General features: G+C 34.4%; 3 protein-coding genes across 3 annotated transcripts in view; all 3 read right to left on the bottom strand.

Annotated features, from left to right (window-relative positions):
- The window catches only part of LOC129987888 (complement C3-like), a 46,337-nt gene extending 46,120 nt beyond the window's left edge, over positions 1 to 217 (bottom strand). The window contains exon 1 of the mRNA XM_056095869.1: positions 50 to 217. Coding sequence (XP_055951844.1) covers positions 50 to 67 — 18 coding nt within the window. The 5' untranslated portion in view covers positions 68 to 217. The remainder of the gene's footprint in view (positions 1 to 49) is intronic.
- Positions 207 to 27,585, bottom strand: LOC129987891 (complement C5-like). The gene is made up of 7 exons (XM_056095871.1): positions 27,445 to 27,585; positions 19,971 to 20,210; positions 13,998 to 14,207; positions 12,887 to 12,986; positions 7,461 to 7,626; positions 2,124 to 2,225; positions 207 to 238 (listed from the first exon to the last, which is right to left on the bottom strand). Exons 2-5 carry the CDS (start codon positions 20,082 to 20,084, stop codon positions 7,541 to 7,543), a joined length of 510 nt encoding a protein of 169 aa, XP_055951846.1. The 5' UTR covers positions 20,085 to 20,210; positions 27,445 to 27,585; the 3' UTR covers positions 207 to 238; positions 2,124 to 2,225; positions 7,461 to 7,540.
- On the bottom strand, positions 6,459 to 6,851 carry LOC129987753 (uncharacterized). The gene has a single exon (XM_056095694.1). The coding sequence runs from the start codon at positions 6,849 to 6,851 to the stop codon at positions 6,459 to 6,461; it is 393 nt and encodes a 130-aa protein (XP_055951669.1).

Genomic DNA, 27,585 nt, shown 5'->3' with positions numbered 1-27,585 from the left:
ATATGGTACCAATTCAAAATGTCACATATTTTCAAAAGTTTCTACTTACCTTGGCGGATGAGATCATAACCTCTTTTTTCCACCTCCTCCGTTATTTTTCCCGTGGCTTTCAAATATCTCATGGCGTAGAATGTAGTCGAGAGAAACATTATATTCTGCTCGCCAGAACCGTGAGGAGTTAAAAGAAATTTCTCAAAATTTTCGAGGGCCGGTTCAACTATAGAAGGAAATGGGCCACCTACAGAAAAGAAAAAGGGCATTTTAAATTTCAAACCATTAGTCTCGAAGCATTGCATGATAAAGTTTCAGTTTGAATCAGCCCTTTCGTTCAATGATTGACGATTTTTACATCAAGCTATTTGTAGGAAGAATTTCCCCATCGAAAGATTATTTTGGTATTAAAAGTGAATCGAAAATTCTGCTTTATTGTAAATGTAGGAAGAAAAGTATTATTTTTTTTCACAACGATAATACTGGTAAAAAACACACAATTGGAAAATGTTTATGAAATTTTAATATTGGTTTGAATTTAAGCACAAGAAGGAATGATAGTGCATTAGGAGATAAATAACGTTAGCCAATAAAACTTGAATGTTTCTTGTACATAACTGGGAACCCTAAGGAAGTTATGGCCCTAAAATTCCCTTGCATTCACTCCAATAGTTCAGTTATATCAACGTACCGTTTTAAAGCAACACTAGGTCTATTTTGGGACGGATCTCCTAATTTTGAATAGCAGTCAGATGATAATGACTACACCTGAGCTGGCACCCCCTCTTCAAACTTCCACACTACATCAGGGAGATGACGTTTGACATCAGGATTTGACGTGCACCAGACCCATTTACACGTAGGTTCTTCAGTGATATCTAATCACGTACCTGAAACCCTCCAGCTCCGAAGCCGATATTTTACCACCATGCCACCTTGGCCCTACACTCCAATAAAGGTGTTATCCCAGAGATTGCCTTACATGGCACTGATGTACAATATTTCGAAATATTAACCTCCGTCGTGAATTTATCATTTTTACTGAATCTATCATGGATCCCTGGCGAGTTTTTTGGCGATAAATCCCTGACATGTGGTTAATGGAATAGAAAATCGTAATTGTATTTTAAACACGTTTTCCAAATGATTGAAATAAAACTTTGTCACAGAACTACACTTGTAATCACAAAATCCCTTTCCAAAGTTGATATATGTCAGTCAATGTATTTTAAAATTTTTCTTTTACACACTTTTGAAAATAAAGACAGACAGCCGATCAACCTTCAATTGTATTTGGTTCAAATTTCAATAGGTGTTTACAATATGGATGTTAAATTAATTTGCGAATTTTATTCAACTAAATTTCTTCATTTTGTAGTTGTCCTGTTAACTTGCATTCGAACATCTGGACAGATAGATTTCCTGTGAATGGATTTTACTCAAATTCGACAGAATTCAACAAATTTAGTTTAAAGCTCATTCATTAAATTTATGCATCTAGCTCAACGAATGGTTTAGTTATTTTAATCTTAGACAAACGTAGCCAAAAAATGTAATTTTCTATCTCAAAGGGATAGATATAAAACGTAAAGACTCTTCAAAATTTCGAGTTCGAATTTTTCCATGATTCCATACTTTCTCTATATTTCGTACACGGGAAAGTAAAAATATTGCTATACATTGCGACTAAAATTAAATTTTATATATTTTTTAATTCCAATAAAAATTCCATGTAAATATAATTAACTATTAGTATGTTAATTGTTTGCATATTAAAATGGATTTTATGGATATACTTGGAAAGTATTCGAAAAAAAAATTAAAATTTTGACTTATTGATTAATAGAATTCTAATTCAAATTTTGAAAAACCTTTTGTCAATAAGAATTGGCTATCAAAGAAATTCCAAATCTGGTGGATCTTTATCTGCTTATCGGACATCTGAATCATTTGTGAATTTCGTAATTCACAGAAAGCATGCCAAAGTACAGACATCGTCATGCTTAAAAGAAATCAGCAGAACTTATCTCAGAAATATTCTTAGGAATATCTTTATCTTTTCACTACTCAAAAAACAAAATCATTCAAATTTACTTAAACATTTGTTTTCTGAAGAAAAATGTTTGAAATACCTTTTGCAGTTATTGTAAAACTTTCAGTTCCAGCCAAAGCTTCGTCTGGAGTGGTTAATTTAATTACGGTGTATTGCGATTTTGTATCAGGATCAATGGAATCTGGAAAAATCAGGAGGTTATTTATTATATTTTTTGGCAGGTGCAAGACATTTTAAAAAGTCTGTTTTCGTGTTCTAAAGTGAAAGACTATTATAAATTCTTAAATAATTTTTTATAAGAAATAACTTCTAATTTTCAGATTAACTTTAGAAGCATCAGAGATATCCAGCATTTCTAGAGTAAGGAAAAAGATTTCAATTTTACTCAAAAGTGAGTAAGAACAAAAAGATGGGTGGCGGAAGTTTTAATTCGTTTCAAATAAATTGGCTATAACGCATGGCTGGTTCCTAGTAAATAAGTTGCTTGTCGTCGTTGCTCATGAAAAGAACTCAAACTCAATAAATAAATTAATGCTCATTTAGCGGACTGTAATTCACTTTTAATCCACACCCAATAATTTGACGAGAGCCGATGGTATACACATCTCTTTGTAAGGTTCACTTTGTGTATCGATGAAAGAATTGTAATCGTTTAGCTTATGTTAACTTGTGAAAACGAATGTTGGCAACAGATGTTTGGTTGTCGATGCCCGCCATGGTTGTACCTATGCAGATGCTTTACCACAATAATAGATTTTTATTTTTCTAATTAAGAACTCTTTCTTAACATTTAAATGTCAAGAGGCTGATTATAAATCAGCCTTATATGGCGCAGCCGGAATCTAATGGACTTGCAAAGGGAATTTCAAATACTATTTTATAAAAAAACATCGCACTCGTTAAGCCTTCTTTGGAACTTTCAGAATCCTCGCTAAGATTGTTTCTGCCTGAACGTATTCCAAAAAACGCCCACGCATAGTAAGTGAAGTTTATGAGAAAATCAATATACTTTTATTTTACTTGTGATAAAACCTTGTACAAATCAGTGCGAGTATTCTAACGAATGTTGAATATTCATTTTGCATTACCTTCAAAAATATTTTTCTGTTTGCAAAATTTATTGCTTGCTTTTTAAACACGAACGTCGCCAAGCAATCTTAGCTAATTTATTTCTTTCGTCAAGAACAGTAAACAGAAATTTAAAAAAAATGCCAACAAAAGATGATATCATTTTTAATTTTTTAGACTCGCAACCGCTACAAGCTTTAACGATAGTTCAACTGAAAAAAGAATTACGTTTCAGAAATCTTTCGCTAACTGGAAATAAGAATGAACTAATTTTGCGTATTGTAGAGGATAATAATAAAAGAAATAGTGAAGGAACTTTGGAAGAATTAAATGTTCTTCGAGTGCAGTATCTTAATAACGTTGAGGAGACAATTTCTGATAATTCACATTTATTGACAGAGATTGAATCTCTGCGAAAACAAGTAGAACTTTTAAGTAATTCTTCTACACAATCACCACTTCCTATGCCTCCGCCCTCTCAAATAAATCCGAATATCGCAGCTATTCTTTCTACATTAATGGAAACGCAAAATCAATTTTTAGAAAGACAAGTAAATCCAAATGTGATTCAAATCACATCCTCAAATGACACTGCAAATTCAATGTAAATATTTAAAGGTGATATAATTGAAAATGCACTGGAATAGTTAAAGGAAGTTGAAAGAATTTCAACTTGAGCTAACTGGTCCGACGAATTAAAATTAACTAATGCTATTTCTCGTCTCTCAGGATCTGCAAAAATTGGCAATTAACAACAGGAAAAAATTTTAATGATTGGATTACTTGGAAAAATGCTCTCGCCTCAAGATTTAAAAGGCGTATTACAATGCAAGAATTTTTGTCTCATCAAAGTGAACGAAAGTTGAGGCATAATGAAAGTTTAGTAGATTATATTGTATATTTAGTAGATACTGTACATTGGGTCCTAACTGAAAAATTTCGACTCTATTTCCTAGGTCACAAGTTTCAACTCGTCACAGACAACTATACAACCGCTTATGTAGTTGCAAAATCTGCAATTAATCGAAAATTTGCCCGATATTCAGTGGATTTGGCTCAATTTGATTTCACAACTGAGCACCGACCCGGAAAGCAAAATGTCATCGCTGATCACCTTTCACGTTTCCCAACACCACCTGTTTGTTTAACAGTTACTACAAGTTATGAATCAGACATTTGTGTGAAACAGAAAAGAGATGGCTTTTGTCAGTATATTTTTCGCTTACTCAGAGAAATATATCCAAACAAAATGACAATGTCAATCATATGCAATTACAATATCGATAACAACACTCTTGTGCGAGTTAAAGATAATAATTCGAAATCTGTAGTAGTGATTCTTAAGGCAGTGAGAGAGAAAACTCTGATCGCTTGTCACAATGATGTTAAACATATAGACGCAAAAAAAAAAAAAAACCTTTTCACAATTTGCAATTACGTTATTGGTGGCCAAATATGCGCAAGGACTGTAAAGCATATGTTCGAAGCTGTCATAAATGCCAAATTGTCAATCGACGTACTGCTAATGCCTATGATCTTTTGCAGCAATTGCCGATTCCATCCACACCTTGGGAAATTGTATCTGCTGACCACATAATCTGTTTGCCAGAAACAAGAAATGGAAATACAAATATGCTTGTCTAAATTGACCACGCCACACGCTATGTAATTGCAACACCTTCTGCATCTCTCGCCGCTCATACAGTGACTGATGCTCTGTATCATAATATAATACTTAGATATGGACCGCCAAGTATGTATTTATCAGATGGAGGAACAGCATTTACCGCACGTCACACTCAGCGGTTTCTTCAAAAATATGGAATCACACAATCAACGACACCACCTTATTCACCACAAGCTAATAGTATCGTTGAACGAGCCAACGGCATCATTGTGTCCTCTTTGAAAAAAATGATTGACAAAAACCCGAACAAATGGGACGAATTACTTCCAAATGCCTTACTCGCAATTAACACCACAAAACCAAATTCTACTAAGAAATCACCATTTTATTTACTTCATGGATATGAGCCACGCCTTCCACGTGAACTTCACATTGGTAGCTTATAGATGACACGCCACGTGAAGACCAACCAGACTTTTTAACTTTGGTCAGGGCCGAAGCAGCAAATAATGTGTATAAAACACATTTGGAGAACAAGAAACTATTTGATCTCCATCGCAGATCCCATTCCTTCAAGGCAGGAGATCTCGTATTGTACGACTGGCCGAAAAAAGGAGATCACAAACTTTCTCCTATTTTCAAAGGACCATTTATGATTATACGTCTAGTCGGGGCCGTGTGCTACGAGATCAAGTCTACAACACAGCAGAACAAATTTATCAAGGTTGTCCACGTACAACATCTTCGCCCTTACTTTAAACGAAATTCACCAACCATCGAGAAAAATAGCACAGACGAAGAGAATGAGAGCCACTGAGCCATCATCAAAAAGACATTAACTGGTCTGTGTTCCCCAGATACTTAAACTATGATTTCATCAAAAACTTTGTTTCTTTTCTTTTTACGCTTCAATTTAAAATTTCTTCTGTCTGTCTAAATTTTATATTGAGCGGGACCGAATGTAAGGTTCACTTTGTGTATCGATGAAAGAATTGAAATCGTTTAGCTTATGTTAACTTGTGAAAACAAATGTTGGCAACAGATGTTTGGTTACCGATGTCCGCCACGGTTATACCTACGCAGATGCTTTACCACAATAATAGATTTTTGTTTTTCTAATTAAGAACTCTTTCTTAACATTTAAATTTCAAGAGGCTGATTATAAATCACCCTTATATCTTCCCGGCTGCTCACCACTCAACTCACTGTGTTTTACACAAAAACTCTTTTTTCATATAGATGGCGTGTGGGTAGTATGCGCAGATACATACCGCCGGGCGTTGCAATGTTTTAACATTCAACAAAATTGTACTCTTTCTCAAATCCACATATATAAAATTCACAACAATAAATGCAACAAGTTTCTCACATGACACGATATAATGAATAATATAACAGAATAATCTCAAATGACACACAAAAATTAGATAATTTAACAAAATAAAATATGATATATGCTCTAGATTACGAGTAAGTAATATTTAAGATTCAATAGGCAATATACAAAGTTTAGAAATTGGACGTTTGAAAACTCCTTTATTTGTTTTAATATTAGCAACACGAATCTTGCCATCCTTTCCCGGAAAGACTGCCATAGTTCTACCTATTACCCAATTGCACACAGCCATATTATCTTCTTTTATTACAACCATGTATCCTACCTTTAAGTTTTGTTTATCAAAGTACCATTTCGATCTTTGATGCAAGGTTGTAAGATAGTCATTGTGCCATTTTTTCCATATTAGTTGCACAAACTTTGCCACAACCCAGTCTATTTTCTAATATATTTGTCAAGTCTGGCTCTACCATTGCAGTAAACGGTCTTCCGATCAAGAAATGGCCTGGTGTGAGAGCGCTCAAATCATCGACATCCGAAGATAAGGGAGTAAGTGGTCGAGAATTCAAAATGGATTCAATTTGATTAATTACTGTTAAAAAACTCTCATAAGTTAATTTCTGACCACCCACTACTCTTTTCAGAGGAAACTTAAAGGATGTCACTCCAGCTTCCCAAATTCCTCCAAAGTTAAGGGCTCTCGGAGGCAAAAATTTCCATTTTACATTTTCATTACTCTTGTAACCACTTAAACTCTCATCAGGATTGTTGACCATTTTAAACAATCATTGTAACTCAATATTGCTCCCTATAAAGTTTGTCCCGTTATCCGAGTATAAAATACTGCATTTCCCTCTACGCGAAAAAAACCTTTTAAGGGTGGCTATAAATGCTTGAGAACTTAACTTTGTTGCAGGCTCCAAATGCACAGCTTTTGTGACGAAGCACACAAATATCGCCACATACATTTTTTGGTATGTGCCTTTACGCTGGGGCTTATATTTAATTGTGAATGGCCCACAAAAGTCAACTCCTGAAATCACAAATGGAAAGTTTTGACTCACACGCTCTTTAGGTAGATCATCCATTAGTTGGTCACACGTTACTGGTTTAGCTTTAAAACAAGTTGCACATTCGTGGAATAGCTTTCTACAATCAGCTCTGCCATTAATCGGCCAAAATCTTTGCCTTATAGTAAACAATAATGTTTGTGGTCCTATATGCAAACGGTTAATGTGGTAACTAATAATTATTAATCTCGTTAACCGATGATTACCTGGTAACAATATCGGAAACTTTTTGTCAAAGCTCAAATTACTGTTAGACAATCGCCCACCAACTCTTAAAATACCTGCTTTATCAATAAAAGGATGTAAATGTTTTACCTGACTTTGCCTTGAGACTTCACCTGAACATCTTAAATCTTTCATCTCTTTGGCAAATTCACTTTGTTGGACTAAACTTATCAATGAAAGCTCGGCTTGTCTGAGCTCATCAGGGGATAAAAAACTTCTTGATCTGTAATCTTTCTTTCTACAATTTTCGATGAACCTATGAACATAACTCACAATACGAATAAGTTTACTATAACTATTACTAATTTTTAGAAAATTATGAAGAAAATTATTGTTATCACTTATAAAACAATTAGAGTCACTAGATGGTTTAAACTCTTTCGAAAAGTCATCTGCAATAATTCTGATTAAGATGTCTCTATTTGGATATTCACTGCTATGCAAAAATGATGGTCCTTTAAACCACAGTTTGCAATGATGAAGGTAATCAGGATCGAGTCCTCAGGAGATGATGTCAGCAGAATCCTCATTAGAAGGGACATATATCCAATCTTCAATGAAAGTGAGTGAATTTGGGTAACCCGATTGGCAACAAATGTCTTAAGAAGAAATGGTTCTTTGCGAATCCATGAAAGAACAATCATGCTGTCATTCCATAGATAGGTGCGGGATATTGGTAATTTGAGAGCATGTATCTCCTTTTTCACTAACTTGGCTAGAAGCACTGAAGCGCAAGGTTCCAATCTTGGGATGGTAACTCTTTTTAATGGTGACACTCTCGACTTACTGGCAATCAATTTAATTGATGCGTGACCATCTTTAATACACTTACAGTAGATAACTACACCATAAGCGGCTTCTGATGCGTCAGCGAACCCATGGATTTCTATAACTTCAGTCCCTCAGTAAGTATACATCTTTCAAATTCCATGCTACTAACACTTTGTAATGATTCGACGAAATTGAACCACTCTTTAGTTTGTTTCTCAGGCACTACCTCATGCCAATCCAGCTTTAAAGACTATAATTGCTGTAAAAATATTTTTGCCTTCGTCACTACAGGTCCTAGTAATCCAAGAGGATCGAAAAGTCTTGCTATAGTGGATAAAACCCAGCGTTTTGTGACTCGACAGTCTTTCCCTTAAGACGTCTTGAAATCGACTTTAAAGTAAAGGCTGTCCTTTTTTGGTATTCCAAGAAACTCCTAAAACTTGCGTTTCCTCGGAGTGTGTAAAATTATAGATTTCTTCACTACTTGATACTAAGTTTTCACAATTACTATGCCATTTGTGCAGTTGCATGCCAGAATTTTCCAAGATATCAATTAACTGCCTTTGAAGTTCTTTGGCGGTAACTAAATTATCAGAACCGGTTAACACGTCATCCATATAAAAGTCATCTTCAATGACGGATGCAGCTAGAAGATAATTTTCTCCCTCTTCAATCGCTATTTGTTTCAATGTACGAGTTGCTAAAAATGGTGCACTCACCGTTCCATACGTCACAGTATTTAGTTCGTAAGTTTTGACTGATTCCTTCTCATTTTCTTTCCATAAAATGCGCTGTAACTTTCTCTGGCTTGGGTGAATCAAGATCATTCGGTACATTTTCTTTATGTCCGCTGTGAAGGCATAGACATATTTACGAAACCTAACCATGATGGAAAATAAATCACTTTGCACTATTCCTCCGTTATATTGTAAGGAATTTAGGGAATTCCCGTTTGAAGTTGGATAACTTGCATTAAAAACAACTCTGAGCATTATTGACTGTCTATCAGGTCGATAAACTCCTAAATGAGGAATAAAATAAGTTTCTTATTCCTCCTGATCCTGAATTTCTGACATGTGCGCTAACTCTAAATATTCACGTAAAAAATCTCTGTATAGGGACAAATAATTTGGATCCTTAATTAGACGTTGCCACAACAAGTTTAATTTTTTCAGCGAAAACTCATTAGATTTTCCTAAACACTTAGGATCTTCCTTTAAGGGCATTTTTACAACATATTGTCCTTTCGAATTTCTCGAAAAGTTATTTATGAAATGTTCTTCACACATTATTTTTTCTTTACCCTCAATTAATTCCGTTTCAACATTTTCAATTTCCCAAAAACTTCTTAAAGTCTTTTCTAAATCACTTTCTTCGACTAACCCGCCGCAATGTATTTTATTTCTTTCGGTGTTAGAAATACTCCCACTCACTAGATAACAAAAAACAGAATTTTGTAAGATTAGATTGGAATTTGGTGGACATATTTGCCCTGGTTTCAACAGCTCAAAAGAGGCTTCTCGGAATAACTAATAAATTTAATCCAGTCTCAAAGGTTCGGGCCTTATTACACAATGTAGCTGATACTTGAGATGGAATGGAAATCGCTGAGTCATTTAACCCAGACACCACGATATTTATTTTATTTCTTCTCAATTGAAGTCGATCTGCACATTCTTTGCTAATAAAGTGAGACATTAAGCCAGAATCCATTAAAATCCGTACTTCACATTCATTTCCATAGGAATCACATAAATAACCAATCGCTGTACTCAGGAGAACTGTTTTGTTTTTAGTCGAGACACAACTACTCGTAGCTGCAAAGACGTTGGCGCCAGTGTTCATTGCTCGCTGCCGGTATAAATGTAGAAGCTAATGGGGAGAGAGGGGAGGGTGACAGATTTCTTTTTTCACTTTGTTTTTTATTTGATACCGTACTCGAAGAAAAGGTTTCATCTTTTTCTTTTAATTGCCCAAAAGAATTCATATCTCTGGTGAAATGTAAACTAATATGATGCCTTTTATTTCATTTAGCACAAGAATACTTTGATTTGCAAGTACTCACTTTATGTTTGCCAAGGCAATTAAAGTATAAATCGCTATCTTTCACAAAGTGCACTTTCTCATTAACAGGTAATTTCTCATAATTAGAACACATATAGAGGATGAGCATCATAACATAGAAAACATTTCGAACTTTTTACATCGAATAAAAAGGTTTTTGATACATTTTTCACATTATAATTTTTATTATGAGGAACTACACTCTATGATAGGGATTTTCCCCGAGATGACAAATATAAATCCATTTCCTTTCCCAACGTAATTGGATCAAACCAGGTATCTGCTTGTTTTACACTTTTATGTGAAGAGGCTTCTCTATCCAAAGTTTGGAAAAGTTTATCAGAAATTATAAGCTGATTTAATGTTTTGTAATCTGATACATTCCTTAATTTTAAGTAATATTCCCAGCTTGTGGTTAAACGGGAATCGAACTGAACATAGGTCTCATTTAACTGCCGCGTAGTCATTCTGAAATTCTTTAGACAGGACTGAGCTGTTAGCTGAAACTCTCTCTGCACAATTTCTTTAATTTTCTCATATTTATTTAGATCATTATCATCTATGTATATGATTATATTAGACGATCTTTCACCTAGCAGGTTAAGAAGAATCTCAAATTTATATTTCTATGGTACACTCTTTACCATAAATGCTCGCTCTAAAGATGAAAAAAAAAAACAATTTTTAGGTTTGCTTGGTACTTTAATTGTTAGAATTCTAATAATCTTTACTAATGAGTCTAAGGAATCATTAGGCTCAAATAATTCTGCATTATTTATTTTTTTTTGCCTCGGCACGAATTGGCGCTATTTCATGATCCGTTTTTGCTCTTTCTAATTTTAACTTCTCAAATGCTAATTCTTTTTCATCTTCTGCCTTGCGCTCCTCAACAACTAAATTTGCAAGGTCACTTGCAGTTTCAGGTTCAGTTTTAAATTTGTCGTTTTTTTAATCATATCAATTAATTCTAAAACTGTCATTTCATCACTTGTGTTCAAACCAAGTTCTTTGGCAATAAGACTTAAATCAGCCTTTCTACAAGTCTTACACATTTTGAAATAAGGTACAGTCAATAAAAAAAAAAAAAAACAATCCTACCACATATGAAGAATTTTTATCCACAATGTATCTCAGTAACTCCAGAAACGAAACTTGATGGTGAATCGAAACTGTTTCACACTAATAATAATTAAACTGTTTCACTCTGTACGAGCGGACCACATGTCGTCGATGCTCATGAAAAGAACTCAAACTCAATAAATAAATTAATAAATTAATGCTCATTTAGCGGACTGTAATTCACTTTTAATCTACACCCAATAATTTGACGAGAGCTGATGGTACACACATCTCTTCCCGGCTGCTCGCCACTCAACTCACTGTGTTTTACACAAAAACTCTTTTTTCATACAGATGGCGCGTGGGTAGTATGCGCAGATACATTGCTAGATGCCTAGAAATGCATATAAAGGATGTCCCAAAATTTTCGCTAGATTAGAATTTCCTACCATTCGTACAGTAAAGTGTTGGTAAACCTAATAAAAAAAACATTTGATAGTTGATAGTTTAGGGTTAGCAAAAATAGAGCGTTACACAATAAAACAATGTGTTAATGCAAAATTTGAATGAAATAAAAAAAAGTTTTTTTTTCTTTAAATTGTTATATTTTTATTGAATTGTAAAGCTCACAGAATAGGATTATATATGGAATAACACATAGGGCAAATGGCTTCCACGGCTTTGCTGGCACATATGCACTCTTTTGTCGAAATTTTCCATCACTGAATTTGGTTATGCAGGGTAGCTGAATACAGCGTTGAATTTCCTTCTTCACTACAGGCGTGCCTGGGGGCTTGCTGCTTAGATCTTTGATCTCAAATAAACTTATAAAAGGTAGTCCAATTCTGTTAAATCACACTATCTAGGGAGCCAATTCTCAAATTTTGGAACTGTGACCGCCAGACTTTCATTATTTTTTTAAATATTGTTCAACAATGAAAACACGTTGTTTTATCCTGTAACTCTCCATTTTTAAATTAAACTATCAGCTGTCAAATGGTTTTCTAATAGGGTTGCCAATACTTTACTGCAAGAATGGTGGCAAATTCAAATTTTAGGGGACTCCTTTTATATATAGAGAGATATAGATATAGAGATAGAGATATAAAGATACCTTGATCTCAAATCTTGGAATATATATGGAGAAGCGTTCAGATCACATAACCTACAGGTAATTTCAATTACTGGTTCATTGGTGAATTTACATTAAATTAACACCGATTATATACATTATAGCAGTATTTTAGACAATTTTCATGAAGTTACCTTGATAGGCTTACTTTAAATAAGCATTTTGCATATACAAAATAAAAATATTTCTCATGGCATTTTAATGCTTCATCTAGCTCTAGAATTTTAATGCTTCTCTCTAGTGCTTCATGAACTAATGCAGCACTAGACATTTGCAAGATAGTAATAGTTTACTTAAAATTTAATATAACATATTAACAGTTTATTTATATTTCCAAAACTCATCAGTTCATACATAATAAATAAGTATTGTATATTTACAAAAAAAATTAGTTAATTTTTAACATTTTTATAAGTGATACACAAGTTCAATAAAATTAAGTTTTAAGTTTTTAAGCGTAAGTTTAAAAAACGAATCTCAATCAACGCACCTGAATATGTTGAAGTAGAGATGTTCGTGTTCAGTCTGCCCAATTCATTGGTTGGATCCAGCGTGATGGGTATAATAACTTCAACAGGCTCCCCCTCAGGCTAAAATATAACGTAGTTTTATAGAATTCATTAAATAAGTTTAAATCTATGTATATAATACTAATAAAAGTGAATACGTGTGAATGTACGTGTGTGTTGGCACTTTACAAGTCAGATATTTGGATCTATAGCTACTAAATTTAATACATGTATACCTTGGAGAGTGAAAAGACGCATTGTAGAGCGAATTTTGGGAAATTTTAATTAATTAAAAATTTAGCTGAATTTTGACGTTTTTCCTCGATAGTTTCCAAAATTACTATAACATCATTTGAAAATTTAAAAAAAATGTCTTTTTAATTATACCTATTTAATTGTAAAGCATATTTTTGTAGCATTTCGAGAATTTTTAAAATATTTTTTGCCCAATTTCTGACATTAGATCATATTATTGCCTTTAAATTGAAACCTTTTATGAAATATTTACCCGCGTGATTTTTTCATTGTTGAAAATTAAGAAGGATTAATTATACTATTTTATGTACACAGGTTTAACTTATATCAAATCAAGTGGTTGAACATCTGTCTGTCTGTACATTCAGAAGCATGTAAACGAGGCAACTCAGAAACGCAGCGTCTCAAATATATCACATTTAATATGCAGTTTTGCGACTGTAATTGTAGTTGTGAGTCAAATCTTAATTGCAATCTCTTGCGTCTAAAAATGGCTTCTAAAGAGCAAATGAACGTTTATTAGAATATGCGAGAAGGATTTCTGGAGACCACTCCCGTTAGCTTTTAGTTTAGACCATAATATATTTATTCCTTTTTATAAAGAAGAAATTAAATCCTGTTTGGTAATTGGATTATTGAAATACTTCTTAATTGAAATTTATGGAAAAATAAAGTAACAATTAATATATTTTAACTATACATAACAGTTTAGTAGCAATTAATATAACCTAACAGTTTAGAAAACAGCGTTATATGATTTTCATAAAAAATTACATGGATGAATTATTCAAAGTGTCGCATAAATAATTTAATCTATAAGACACTGGGATCACTTACTACAACGTTCAATACACGTATTATTGTATCGCCATCATCCGTAGTCAATGCCATCACTTTTATCTCAAACGTTCCTATTTTCAGAGGTACGATTGGAAATGTGGCGGTTGCAGCCGAACGTGCTTCGATGATGAGTCGTTTCCTTTCGCTTTTTTTGCCTTCTTTCACTCCGGTACATAGGCCTTTCACTCCGTACATATACACGACAACCTGAAATTAGAACATTGAAAATTACGTTTCGTATGGCAACATAATTTAATGCACATAAACTTAGCGCATTTGTAATTATTTCTGCGTAATTTTGTGTTATTACAGCAATTTAAAAAAAATTTAATATATTTGCTAATACAGTACACTCATTCTAGACTATCTAATACAGTACATTCGATTCTAGACTATCCGGCTTCCGTACTATCCGGCCTATCTTTCTTTTATCGTAATTAAATGAGAAACTCAAGACGTTGCATTAGCAAGCATTGCCTTGGCACTGGAAGAGGGCGCCTGCTAAGATCCTCCTATGTGTCGTGCACAAAATACAAGTTGTGACGGAAAAGGGGCAGCGTTCAACTCGTTGTTCATTGTCTCGTCAGTGTGTAACGACCTCAATCATTCCTCATTATAACTGCACAGTACGTACAGTATTCGTAAATTTTTTGTCTGGTACGCTTAATGTTTTTTAAAGTGTACCACAGGGAATATTACAAAATTTATGTTAAAACGTGAACCGCTTATATCCTTTAACTTACTTTTTCTCAAATAAACTCTTGAAACATGCAGTTCATTATATAAACATATATAAACTGCCAGTACAGAGCCTTCTATTTTAACTCGACACGTTACCGGTAACTGCTTATATGATTCATCGGGCCGCGGCTTTCTTCACATTGATATAAATGGAGAGCTTAGACTCAATAAGAAGAGAGAAAATACGTATTATAACAGTGAGTTTTGGTATAAAAATTCGTCTTCTGATATTAAAGGTCAAAGAAATGAGTTCATAGAACTCCGGCCTATCCAGCTTTCTTGTTATCCGGTCTGTCCTTCCACCAAATTAAGCCGGATACTATGAAGTGTACTGCGATAAAGATGAACTTGTGTGGGTTTTTTTTTTTTTTTTTTTGCACTGTACAGACAAGACCGTTTATCCTACAATTACCAGTTTTGCGCCATATAAATACCTTGGAAGATGGAAATGGAATTTTTTTTGATTTGAAATTTTAAATATTTAGCTGTATTTTGGCGTTTTTCACAATAACTTCCGAAAATAATATTAGACACAAAAGAATTTCACATCGTCTCACAATAAAAAAAAAATCAACTTTTTTATTATACCAAATTAATAATCTTTCAAATTTTACTGAATTGTGGGAAATTTTTTAAAAATATTTTTTTGTGTCGATTATATTTAAAATTAATTTTTTCATCGATTACATTTTTTCAACAATCGATTTCACTTTTCCCCTGAAATTCAAATCTTTATCATTGTTTGATCCAATATTTAATCGCGTGGTTTTTTTTCCATTGCTGAAAATTTAAGAAGTATTCTATTTAATATTTGTGTAGTTTATGCAACAAACAACAAACTGAAGTTACAAGTATCTTGGAATTTAGAAGATACATGAACCATACATTTATGTTTTTAACAACACTATGATGCTGTGGCACTGCTCACCATGGTTCATGTTCACAATAAACAGAACTAAAATAAAACGGCTTTAATGTCTGAAGTTTTGGCGAAATCATGTAAAATGAAGTTATATCTAAACGATTTGTATGAAATTAACATTTTCGCTAAACCATCTGGTCACTAGAAGTGAAGATTACAAAATAAAACAATCTAAAGAAAGGATTAATTAAATTAACTTAATAAGTAAATGATATATGCGTTTGCTGTCTTTTTATGATTCTGCATCGAAGTCAAAATCATTGAGTATCACGAGTAATGAAGGTATCACAAATCACGAGTTTGAATTGTGGTCATAATCTTTGACAAATATGATTATCATATCCCTTACTAAATATGAATATCACGAGTTAAAAACTTGAAGATCTTGGTTCTAATATGAATATAATGGACGACGCTCATGATTATGATCTCTGATCAAATTTCAATTCGAGTGTTGGTTTGTGGTTATAATATCAGACTTTTCAATGGAAGTGGATGAAACAAAATTAATTTGACATCCATTAAAGTAATATGAGTAGATCTGCGATCATCGTAAATACTCCCGCATAAAAGTCATTGTGGACTACTAAAAAAACTTGAAAACAAAAACTGGCAGGATTTTCACAGCCCCCCCCCCCCAAAAAAAATTAAGTAATCCAGCAAATCGCTAGTGATTAGTAGAAAATTAACACGTTAATTGCCACAAGGTACAAGTTTGCCTCACAAGTAAGGTATTTTCGGCCATATGAATTACTTCATTTTGGCTAATCAATCTTTTGATTAGACGAATCTTTCTATCTGGGATCATAAAATCTTTCTATTAGGTACTTGCATGTATTTCAATCAGCGACATCTATTGGTAAACATGCGAAATATCTATATAAACAACAATGGTTTGGGGTTTTACTAATTTACTATTACTTTATTATTATCATGTTGAAAGTTTTCCATTTAGTATTATTGAGTTATTCAGTGTATCCCCCCCCCAATCATGGAATGTTCCAAATTGCATTTTCGGCATTCATTGCTTTTTTTTGTTTGATTTGAAGAAATCTGCTGCCGAAGCCCTTGAGACACTTTTAGAAACTTATGATGATGCTGTTCCGTCATATACCAATTGTTAGTTTTGGTTCCAATGATTTAAGAGTGGTGATTTCGATGTCAATGACAAAAAACGGTCTGGAGGACCAAAAAAAAAAAAAAATCAAAGACAACCAATTGCAAGAATTATAAGATTATTATTATTAAAATGATGGAAAATATTTTGATTGATGTATATTGTACCAATTTTTTCCAATAAATGCCTTTTGAAAGTAAAAAAATGATCAAAATACATGCAAGCACCTAATACCTACAGCTCAGTGACAGTTCATACTGGCCATCTGAATACCTAATAAGTAGTGTGGCCTACCGACTAAAATAAGATGACTGGCTTTATGCTTATAAGAAGCATTTTTGATATTAATGACTTGTGGTTACTTGTTGATTTATTAGATGTTAAATCGGTGAATTCAAACCTCGTATTCCGTCAAGAAACTCTAAAATTCACGAAACTCTTCAATGAATAGAATACCATGCATTAGTTTCAAAGAAATTGCTTTTCTTTCTTGTAATCGTCCATATTTTTTAAAAAAATCTATTTACAAAATAATACATTGATTTGAAATTTGTAGCATTAACCGTTGCATTGGTGGCATAAGAATTTGCAATATTACTATGTTTTTTACTATGTTAAAAGTCACAACAGACTCACTTACACTTAATAACGTACACTTAACCAATTCGACTAGACTATTTTGATACACCAGGAGACACATTTGTTTCACATTCAAAAACAGTTTTTGGCAATTTTATCAATAATTGTTATGCCAATATTGTTATGATTTTGCATGCATAATTAGTCAATTGTTACCCTTGGTTCAACAGAACAAACAATTTTTTATTTTGTGACAATTAATGCATTAATTAACAATATAGTGCCTATAGGCAGGCACTCGTTTTGTAAATTGTGAGATTAAATATCGTTTGGCATAGATTAACATTATCAAATGCAATAAAACCAGATGTATCAAAATGTAATAAACCATAGTATCAAATGCAATAAACCATATATAAAAATTTACCAAGCATACAACTTTGTTTCAGAATAGAGGTGTCAATTTTCTTGATTACATTCTTAAGGAATTTTTTGAAAAATGCCCTAAAATAATTTTAAAAAATGATTGAAAAAAGCATGCATGAAATCAAAATAAATTAGTTAAATGACAAAAGTTTTTTTAAAACTTGGAATAGCAGAATCTTTTTTTTCTTCGCTAAAACGAGATATAAAGCCAAAAAAATCTTTTAATTTGTAGGTTTATCAAATGAATTGCTTAAAATTTTGCAAATAGCTTGAATATATTATTTAGTTCCTGATCTAAAAAAATAAACTGTATTTCTATCCAGTCTTCAAATATTGACACTCACTTAAATATAACATAAAATCTTCAATTTTTGTTTATTATTGCGAAACACTAAAACAACTACAGAATATTTCTAATTGAATAGATTATGCATTCTGTGGTTCAAGAAAAGCTGAATATATTAGGAAATTATTATACTAAACTTGAACAAAAATATGCATTAGTGTTTAATTTATGGGCCTTTTCGTAAGAAAATTCTAGATAAGATTCTAATATAAGAATTTGAAAATATAGCACTGAAAAATGTAAATAGTGCTAAACATTTGCATTGGAAAGACGTGCCAAGCACGCCAAAATGCTTTTGCCACAAAATCACCAACAACGTATTACATAAGTCGGCAGGAAATTATCACAGAAATAAAAGTGGCATTTGCGACGCATTAGCTGAGATTATTTGGCCGTGCACTTTGACAGGAGTACATTCTTATGTTGAAAATTTCATTTAGAAGATACAAATCTTTTCCCAATTTTTATAGAACATCAGATATTTTGTATGGTCCCGCTGCGAGTTACAATGGAATGTTTCGGCACACAAATCTATGAAGTTTTTGCCAGTGTCCCAAAAATTAACACAAAATTTGAATTTACCACTATTCGCGCAGTTAAGTGTTATCAATCCTATGAAAAAAAAAAGAACATTTGATTGCTTAGTTTAGGGCTAGTAAAAATGAAACTTTACACGCTGGAGCAATGTGTTTTCATGGTTGAACAATATTTCAAAAATAATGAATATCTAATTGTCTGATCTGATTCAAAAATTTGAGAATTGGCCCCCTAAAGCGTGGGATTTAACACCATTGGATTTCTTTTTATGGAGTTATTTGAAGTCAAAAGTTTATGCCAGAAAACCCACAAACAGGTGTACATAGAAGGAGGATATCCAACGCTGTATCAACGAAATTCAAACATGTTAACGCCAAATGGCCAAGGAAAATTTCGAGGAAAGAGTGCGCATATACCAGCAAAGCCGTGGAGATCATTTGCCCATTGTGTTATTCCATTCATAATCCTATCCTATGTACTTTACAATTCTATAAAAATATAACAATTTAAAGAAAACAAACTGTTTTTTTTAGTTAATTCAAATCTTGCATTAACACTTTGCTCTATCATGTAACATTTTTACTAACCCTAAGCTATCAGTTGTCAAATGGCCAACACTTTACTACACGAATGATGGCAAATTCAAGTCTTCCTTTAGTTAAAAAGTATGTAAATGCAAATATAAAAATCAGTGCAACTTCCCAAAAAAGGAAGAAAACGCAAAGAGTTTTATAAATAAAGCTGTTCAAATATTAAGAATATAAAATTTAAAAAAGTTCATATTTTCAAAAGAAAAAAAAAAACTACTTTTCAGCACAGTCACCTACCTTGAATGTTTCTGTATATTTTTGAAAAAGTATCTGCATCTCGTTGAATAATTGCATCCAGTTTTAAAATATGACTTACGAAATATGAAATATTTGAAAAAATATCTGCATATGGTTGAATAATTATATCCAGTTTTAAAATATGACTAACGAAATGTAAAATTTTTGAAGAAATATCTGCATCTCGTTGAATAATTACATCCAGTTTTAAAATGACTTACAAAATATGAAATTTTTGAAAAAAAATCTACATCTGGTTGAATAATTACATCCAGTTTTAAAATATGACTTACGAAATATGAAATTTTTGAAAAAAATATCTGCATCTGGTTGAATAATTACATCCAGTTTTAAAATATGACTTACGAAATATGAAATGTTTGAAAAAAATATCTGCATCTGGTTGAATAATTACATCCAGTTTTAAAATATGAGTTTCGAAATATGAAATCGTTAATAAATCTATTGCACTTACACTGATTTTCTTAGGTCCATAGTTAAAAACTGTCACTGGAATTTCCACCTGTTGATTTCTAATCACCGAATAAGGAAGATTTAGATGTACAAATATTTTCTTCAAGAACACCATTTTTTGAGGCTCTGTAACGAATGGGAGACACAGACATGAATGGGAGACACAGACAACGTTCGAATAAACCACGTCATAATATTTGGTGGTGAATCGATGTAAAGAAATCCCACTTCGGTGTCAGTTCTGCAAAATAAAATAATAATAATATATTGCTATAATCCAGTAGAATCATCGCGGTAAAAAAGCAAAAAGTTGAAAAAATACATAACAGTAATTATCTTGGCTTAAACTGCTGAGATATCTATCTGAAATAAGCCTCGTTGCGTTTTTATCATGTTCACGGCCAGACAAACTGAGCAGCGAAAAGATATTATTTGAAAAGCATGTTTCTCGAAATCAGAAATTTATCAAAATCTTGAATTTAGATTTTTGATGATTACCATAGTTTCTTAAATAGATTACAATAGTTATAAACTTCACATATGAGACTGTAAAACACTTGTTTAGGCGGCAAAAATGACACTTTATCATTTCAAATTCCACTCTGGAAGTACATAACATCATTTTCATTGCTTCTAGGGCTCGTAATTTATGTATTAAAGCATAACGGATAACGCATTCAGATATAAAATAATAAAATATCAACTATAAATTTTATTTCTTTGAATATTTTAAAAAAATAATAATGATATAGAAGCTATTTAAAATTATAAAATAATTCTTTGAGATAAGTATTCTTTTCTGGTTCCTATAATCGGAAGAAGAATATTTAGAATACTTTTTAAAGTAAGTTGGATCATTTCAAAAAATAATACAGACATCAAACTAAATTTTTTTCCAGATGCTCTATTTTTTTAGCATGTGCTTTAGCAGTATTTCAGAAATTCTTTTCTCGTATTAAATTACTTATATTGCTACGGAACTTCCTCCACTAAGTCCGTAAAGCTAACAGATTAGCTATGTAGGGAATGTATGGTGTAAAACAATCAACAGCTCTCAGTAACAAAGACGAATTTATTAAACACGAAGACATGAAGACACAAACAACAAATATACAGCCGAGACTTAGACACGAAATACACAGCGGCACACTTACAACAAATAGCAGCCCAAAAGTGGAAATTGATAGCTAATAATAACCACAACACACAAAGGGGTCAGTCAAAGCTCAGCAGGAGGAGGGAATCTACGTAGCTACTATCCACGGTTACTCCAATTCTCCATTGTCTCCTCGCCTTAGCTGCATCCAACTGCCGACTCACTTCTACACGACTGGCTACTCCAAACGACTCGATGCAGCTTCTATAATAAACTCCAGGATTCGGACACAGTTGAATTCAGTAAACGCTTGAACACCACCCAACGCTTGCGCTTCGCTGTACTGATTCACCTATACGTAGTTGACTCGCTATGCGACTCTAAACCTCTCGACTTCTGTATATACGACTACTTCGGCTTGGACTACCGCCTTTTATAGCACACGGAGAACGGCAGAGAAGATTCTGGAACAATCAAGCATATTTCAGCTTCTATCGGCTATATCGCAAAAATTCTTGAAGTTTCTAGTATTATCTATATTGTCGCCAAAGTCGCCACCTTTGTCGCTAATCCTTGGGATCACTGATTCCGCATCCGATCAGCATCCAGCAGAGCAGATCGTTAAATGGTGTTTCCTGTGATTGAATTAACCATGCTTGGTAGCAACATTACGGATTTAGAACTATATATATATATATATATATATATATATATATATATATATATATATATATATATATATATAATTTAATAATCAACCTAACTTATTGGATTATATTAACTTCCTTATCCAATTTGTATAGAGGCCCTCTTAGGGACTCACCTACTAAAGGTGAGTACGGGTGTCCCAATCCCGAGGTTCCCAGGGATCTTTACTCCCTTCATGCTTACTCTCCCTTACGCCTTCTGCTGTCTGCATGATCCTTCCTTCTCTCGACGGCAAGCGAGGGAGCTCTCCATGAGAAGCTATCGCCGATCTGTTTGCTTCTTGCTTCTCATGGACAGCCAAAAGCCCCACGTGTTGGCCATGCGTGACACCCCATTAGACGGGTGGTGCACTGTGGTCCCCGGTGTATCCATTGGCTAGTAACTAATCACCAGAGTGGTTAGTCTGCTAGGGATCAAGCGAAGTGGTTAATCCTTGGGCTTGGAGTTAAGGGTGGTCACTGTCCGCCGGTGTTACTTCCAGCGTATAGGTACCGATTAGCACTAAGGTAAGCGCCGAGGTTGGAAATGTCCAGAGCCGGTAGCTGCCTTCCCTTGTTGGGCTCCGTGTGGGTGGTGCCGACGGGCCTGGGTCTCTTCAATGGGCGTCACATTGTTTCTACAAATTTTAATTCTGGACAACATTTTGACAGATATTTTGTAATAAAGCGATTATCCGATAAAAATGAAACTTTTTAGACAGTGTCTCTATTTTTAGTGCTAAAGGCAATCACAGCTACTGTTGGTGAAGTGAATTCAATTAAAAAGATGAGATCTGGTGACTTGCTAGTAGAGGTCAACACTCGAAAACAAGCCCAAATTATACAAGGTGGTTTGGTTGGTTTTGGTTTAGTTATATTAACGTCCCGTTTGAAGCAACACTAGGGCTATTTTGGGACGGACCTCGTAATTTTGAACCACGGTCAGATGACGAGGACGACACCTGAGCTGGCACCCCCTCTCCCCACCACACCACACCAGCAGGAGGACGTTTGGTCATGACGGATTTAACGTGCAACAGACCCCCTTACACGACGGTTCTTCGGTGGAATCGGGTCTCGAACCTGAAACCCTCCGGTTCCGAAGCCGAGACCTTACCACCAGGCCACCGCGGCCCTCCCAAATTATACAAAAACTGAAAGCTGTGAAAGCAATTTGAGTCAGTCTCAGTCCTCACCAATCACTAAATACATCCAAAGGTGTCATTACTGTGGTGAAATTTTTACTCTTCCTGTCGAATTAATCGCAAAAGAGATGAAACCTCAGGGAGTAATAAATGTAAAACGCATTACCATCAAGAGGAATGGTGAAATAACGCAAACAAAGCACCACATTCTGACATTCAAATCGCCTAAATTGTCTGAACATGTCTATGCCGGCTATATCAAGTTGCCTGTTAAACCCTATATCCCGAATCCACTCAGATGTTTCAAGTGCCAACGCTTTGGCTTCTCAAAATTAAATTGTGGTGGAACCAACACTTGCACAGAAAAAGACCACGATAGCCAACAATGTGTCGCACCTAAAAAGTGCGTGAACTGCTGTGAAAACCATACGTCATACTCTAGATCCTACCTGCGTTAGCAGCTTAAAAAACAAATCTCAACAATAAAAATTAAAGAAAATTTAACTTATCCTGAAGCCAGGCGTAGAGTTCAAGCTCAGACTCCTACTCCTGGTATCACCTATACTTCCGTAGTTCAAAAAAATTTTTGTACTAATTGTTCATGTGCAAATTGTATTAAACAATCCACACACACAAAAAAAGATAATATTAAAACATCTCATTCAGACACTGAAATCTCCATCAGCATTAACCCTGAGCCTCCTAAGAAAATTAGAGAGAAACCTAAACGAAATAAAAAATGTCTCTCTCATTAAGATTAGCGAAACGAGGACTTTCTCAAAAAGATCTCCCATTGAGGCTAAAAGCAGAAACGTCAAAAAATTCTGTCGCTCTGGGGCTGGCGATGCAGGGTGTTGTCTATAAGGACTTATTGTCCATCTTTGGTGGCATGCACAATAGCCCCGATATAAAGTTGCATCCTTCTGAGGATGAAAATGATCTCGGGATGAGTTGCGAAAATTTGGCAACTCCAAAAAATGCGCATTATCCTTCCCCATAAAAATCTCTCTCTTAATGGATACCTTCATCTCCTGAAATTGTTGCGGCATTCGACCGAAACTGTTTGAAATCAAGACCATCATTAACAAGTTTCACCCTGTTTGTATTGGTGTCCAAGAAACTTTCTTGACATCCGATATTGCCATTAAATTACGAGGATATAACTGTGTTCGGAAAAATACAGACACTGGAGCTAACTGTTCTGGAAGTTCATCCAATCTGTATCCGAGCACAACTCTACATTTGCATACTTCTCTTCAGGCTGTGGCTGTACAAGTTCATACGCGAACGTTGGTCACAGTCTGTTCTATATATTTACCGCCTAATGATATCATACGTCAACAAGATCTTGAGAACTTAGTGGACCAGCTTCCCTCGCCTTTTATTCTGCTACGAGATTTCAACGGCCATAGTACGTTGTGGGGTTCGGATTACGCATTCTCGTGGGCGGCAGATTGAGCAGTTTATTTCTAACAACTGTCTCTGCTTGCTCAATAGTGAAGAGAAGACTTACTTCCTTGGACCCACACGTACCTTCCATAGTCTTGATCTAGCCATATAATCTCCTGAACTCTTGCCATTGATAACCTTTTCTGTTGAAAAAGATTTATACAATAGTGACCATTTCCCAGTTGTCGTTTCATATGCTGATGGAGGTAATGCGAAGGCACGCCCTCACCGTTACCTTTTCCAACGAGCAGACTGGGCTGCATTCTTGCAATTGGCAGATATTACCCACGTTGTGGTCAGTACATCAAACGTATCGGAAGCAATACAAGATGTCGTTGATACAATAATAAACGCCGCAAATGCCACTATTCCAAAGAGTTCCCCACGTTTAAAAAATTTCGCAGACCGTGGTGGAATGAAGCTTGCCGTGACAGTCACAAACAGCAGAAAAAATTATGGAATATCCTTCGAAGGTACCCACCATCTGAGAACCTTATCGCTTTTAAAAGAGCCAAACCGTTAGCTCGCCGCATTCACCGGTATAGCCAAAGACAATCCTGGATATCCTTTGTTTCTTCTGTTACGTCCAACACCTCCAATAAAACTTTGTGGAAGAAGGTAAAGGATACTAATGGGATTTATACTGAAACTTCTATTTCTGTTTTAAATGAAGGAAATACGGTGCATTATGCCCCATTAAATGTGGCCAGTGTTCTCGGTCAAGCATTTGCACAAGCGTCCGCAATAGTTTCCTACAGTCCTGCTTTCCTGACAGTTAAGGAGCGCGCGGAACGGTTTTCTTTACGTTTTGATGAGTGAAATACATCTCCTTATAACTGTGAGTTTCGGATGTATGAATTGGAAATGACATTATCTAAAAAACATGACATCAACCCTGGACCAGACGGAATCACATATAACATGCTTCGCCATTTGAATACAGCTTCCCTTTCCAATCTGTTGCTGCTTTTTAACAGAATATGGACTGAGCAAACGTATCCTACACAATGGCGTGAAGCTGTTGTGATTCCATTCTTAAAACCCAGCAAAGACTCATCCAACTCTCTGAATTACGGGCCGATTGCTTTAACAAACTGTAATTGTAAGATCTTTGAGCACATGGTCAATTCTCGCCTTATGTACGAATTGGCGAAACGAGGATATATCTCCCCGTTGCAGAAGGGTTTCCGCAGAGGTAGATCTACTATTTATAACCTCGTTTTATTGGGAACCCAGATACGCCACAAATTTGTTAGAAGGAACTACCTTGTCTCCATTTTCTTTGACATCGAGAAGGCATATGACCGTGGATGGCGCTATGGTATACTATCGACACTTTTTAAATTTGGTTTTAGAGGAAACTTACCGATATTTGACAAAACTTTTCATCACTTCGTACGTTTCGTTTTCGTGTTGGAAATTTTTACTCAAATAATTTTATACAAGCTGAGGGTGTTCAACAGGCAAGTCTCCTCAGTGACATACTTTTTATAGTTCATTTGCGTAAACTTTTATCTTTCTTACCATCATTTATCCATGGAACTCTTTATGTGGATGATCTGCAGATCTCATGCCAAGGTAGCAACATGAATCTGATAGACCGACAGTTACAAAATGCAGTTAATAGGATAGTAGCTTGGTGTAACAATAATGGACAAACAATCTCTCCTAAGAAGTGTAAGTGCATTCACTCCTGCCGGAAAAGAATCATTCATCCACATCCGAATATTCATATAGCCGCATTGAAAAAGAGACAGTCGAATCTGCATGGCCGAATGGTCATAGCACTGGTCTCATAATCAAGAGACCGTAAGTTCGAATCCAGCTAGAGACAATGCAATTCATAGTATGTGTAAATATTTAATTCCTTGATTTTATGCTTTCCTTTATTTCGTGTTCCAGAAGATTCTGGACATCTCTTTAGTTTACCAGACAAATGTTCTGGACTTTTCTTACTTTCTCCAGAAAAGTATTCTGGAACTTTCTCTGCTAGTATAAAAGCAGAGGATCTGTCAGTCACTGTATTCTCAGTTCAGAGTTGAGTCAATAAATTGGTTTAGCTCTACTTGTGTGTGTCATTGAGTTTCACACTAAAGAACCTACGTGACAATATTCAAAATATACCCGTGGTGAATGAAAAACGGTTTTTTGGGGTGATATTCGACAGAGAGCTCCCCTTCCTTCCGCATATTTTACTTTGCATGAAGTGTAAGTGCATTCACTTCTGCCGGAAAAGAAAGTCCGAATATTCATGTTCAAAATATACCCGTGGTGAATGAAAAACGGTTTTTTGAGGTGATATTCGACAGAAAGCTCCCCTTCCTTCCGCATATTTTACTTTGCATGAAGTGTAAGTGCATTCACTTCTGCCGGAAAAGAAAGTCCGAATATTCATGTTCAAAATATACCCGTGGTGAATGAAAAACGGTTTTTTGGGGTGATATTCGACAGAAAGCTCCCCTTCCTTCCGCATATTTTACACCTGCTGAAAAAATGTGAAAAAGCCTTAAACATTTTGAAGGTCCTTTTTGCGAGGCGGCACCAAAGTTGCCTTCATGTCATGTGGATTTTAACATAAATCACATTTTAATCGAATGTCCATCTTTTAATTCCTCTCGTTCATGCTTTTTTAAGTTATCGCCAATGACTTTGGATAATATTTTAGGTGAGAAATACCATCCAAATACTTTTAAATTTTTTAAAAACCGTTGGGTTTTATCATTATATTTAGCTTTTATTAACTTCATGTTTGACCTTTTAACTGGATTTACTATTTCACTTTTATCTTGCATCAGTGTTTCACTTAAATATATTTAATATGGTACATACTTCACATTTTTTATTAAGGTTATTTTAAAGTTGATACCTTCGTTTACATTTTAGCATGTGTGTATTTATAATTTGCTCTCTGGCTCCACCATTTGCTTGGCTCAGAATAGCCAAATATGGCTCTTGTACCAAAAAACACCAAACAACAACAACATCGTATAGTGGAAAGTTTTAGATGTCCAAAATACGCCTTAAAGCAATAGAAATGGTGTTATGCCTTTTGTGAAATTTTTTAGGAAATTTAATCGGACTGGCTCATTTATTACTTACCCTATGATATATTCAAGAAAATACCAAGTATCTAAGAAGTTTCTTCGGGCAATGATAATTCTCTCAAAAAACTCCTCCTCATATGTCGAAATAAATTCCGGCATTTCCTCTTCTCCACTTCTTCGTTCAGAATTCAGCCTC

The sequence above is a fragment of the Argiope bruennichi genome, chromosome 10 (genome assembly GCF_947563725.1).
Source record: "Argiope bruennichi chromosome 10, qqArgBrue1.1, whole genome shotgun sequence".
Taxonomy (NCBI): domain Eukaryota; kingdom Metazoa; phylum Arthropoda; class Arachnida; order Araneae; family Araneidae; genus Argiope; species Argiope bruennichi.
Note: the sequence above shows the minus strand (reverse complement) of the source record. Positions and strands in the feature narration are given on the sequence as shown.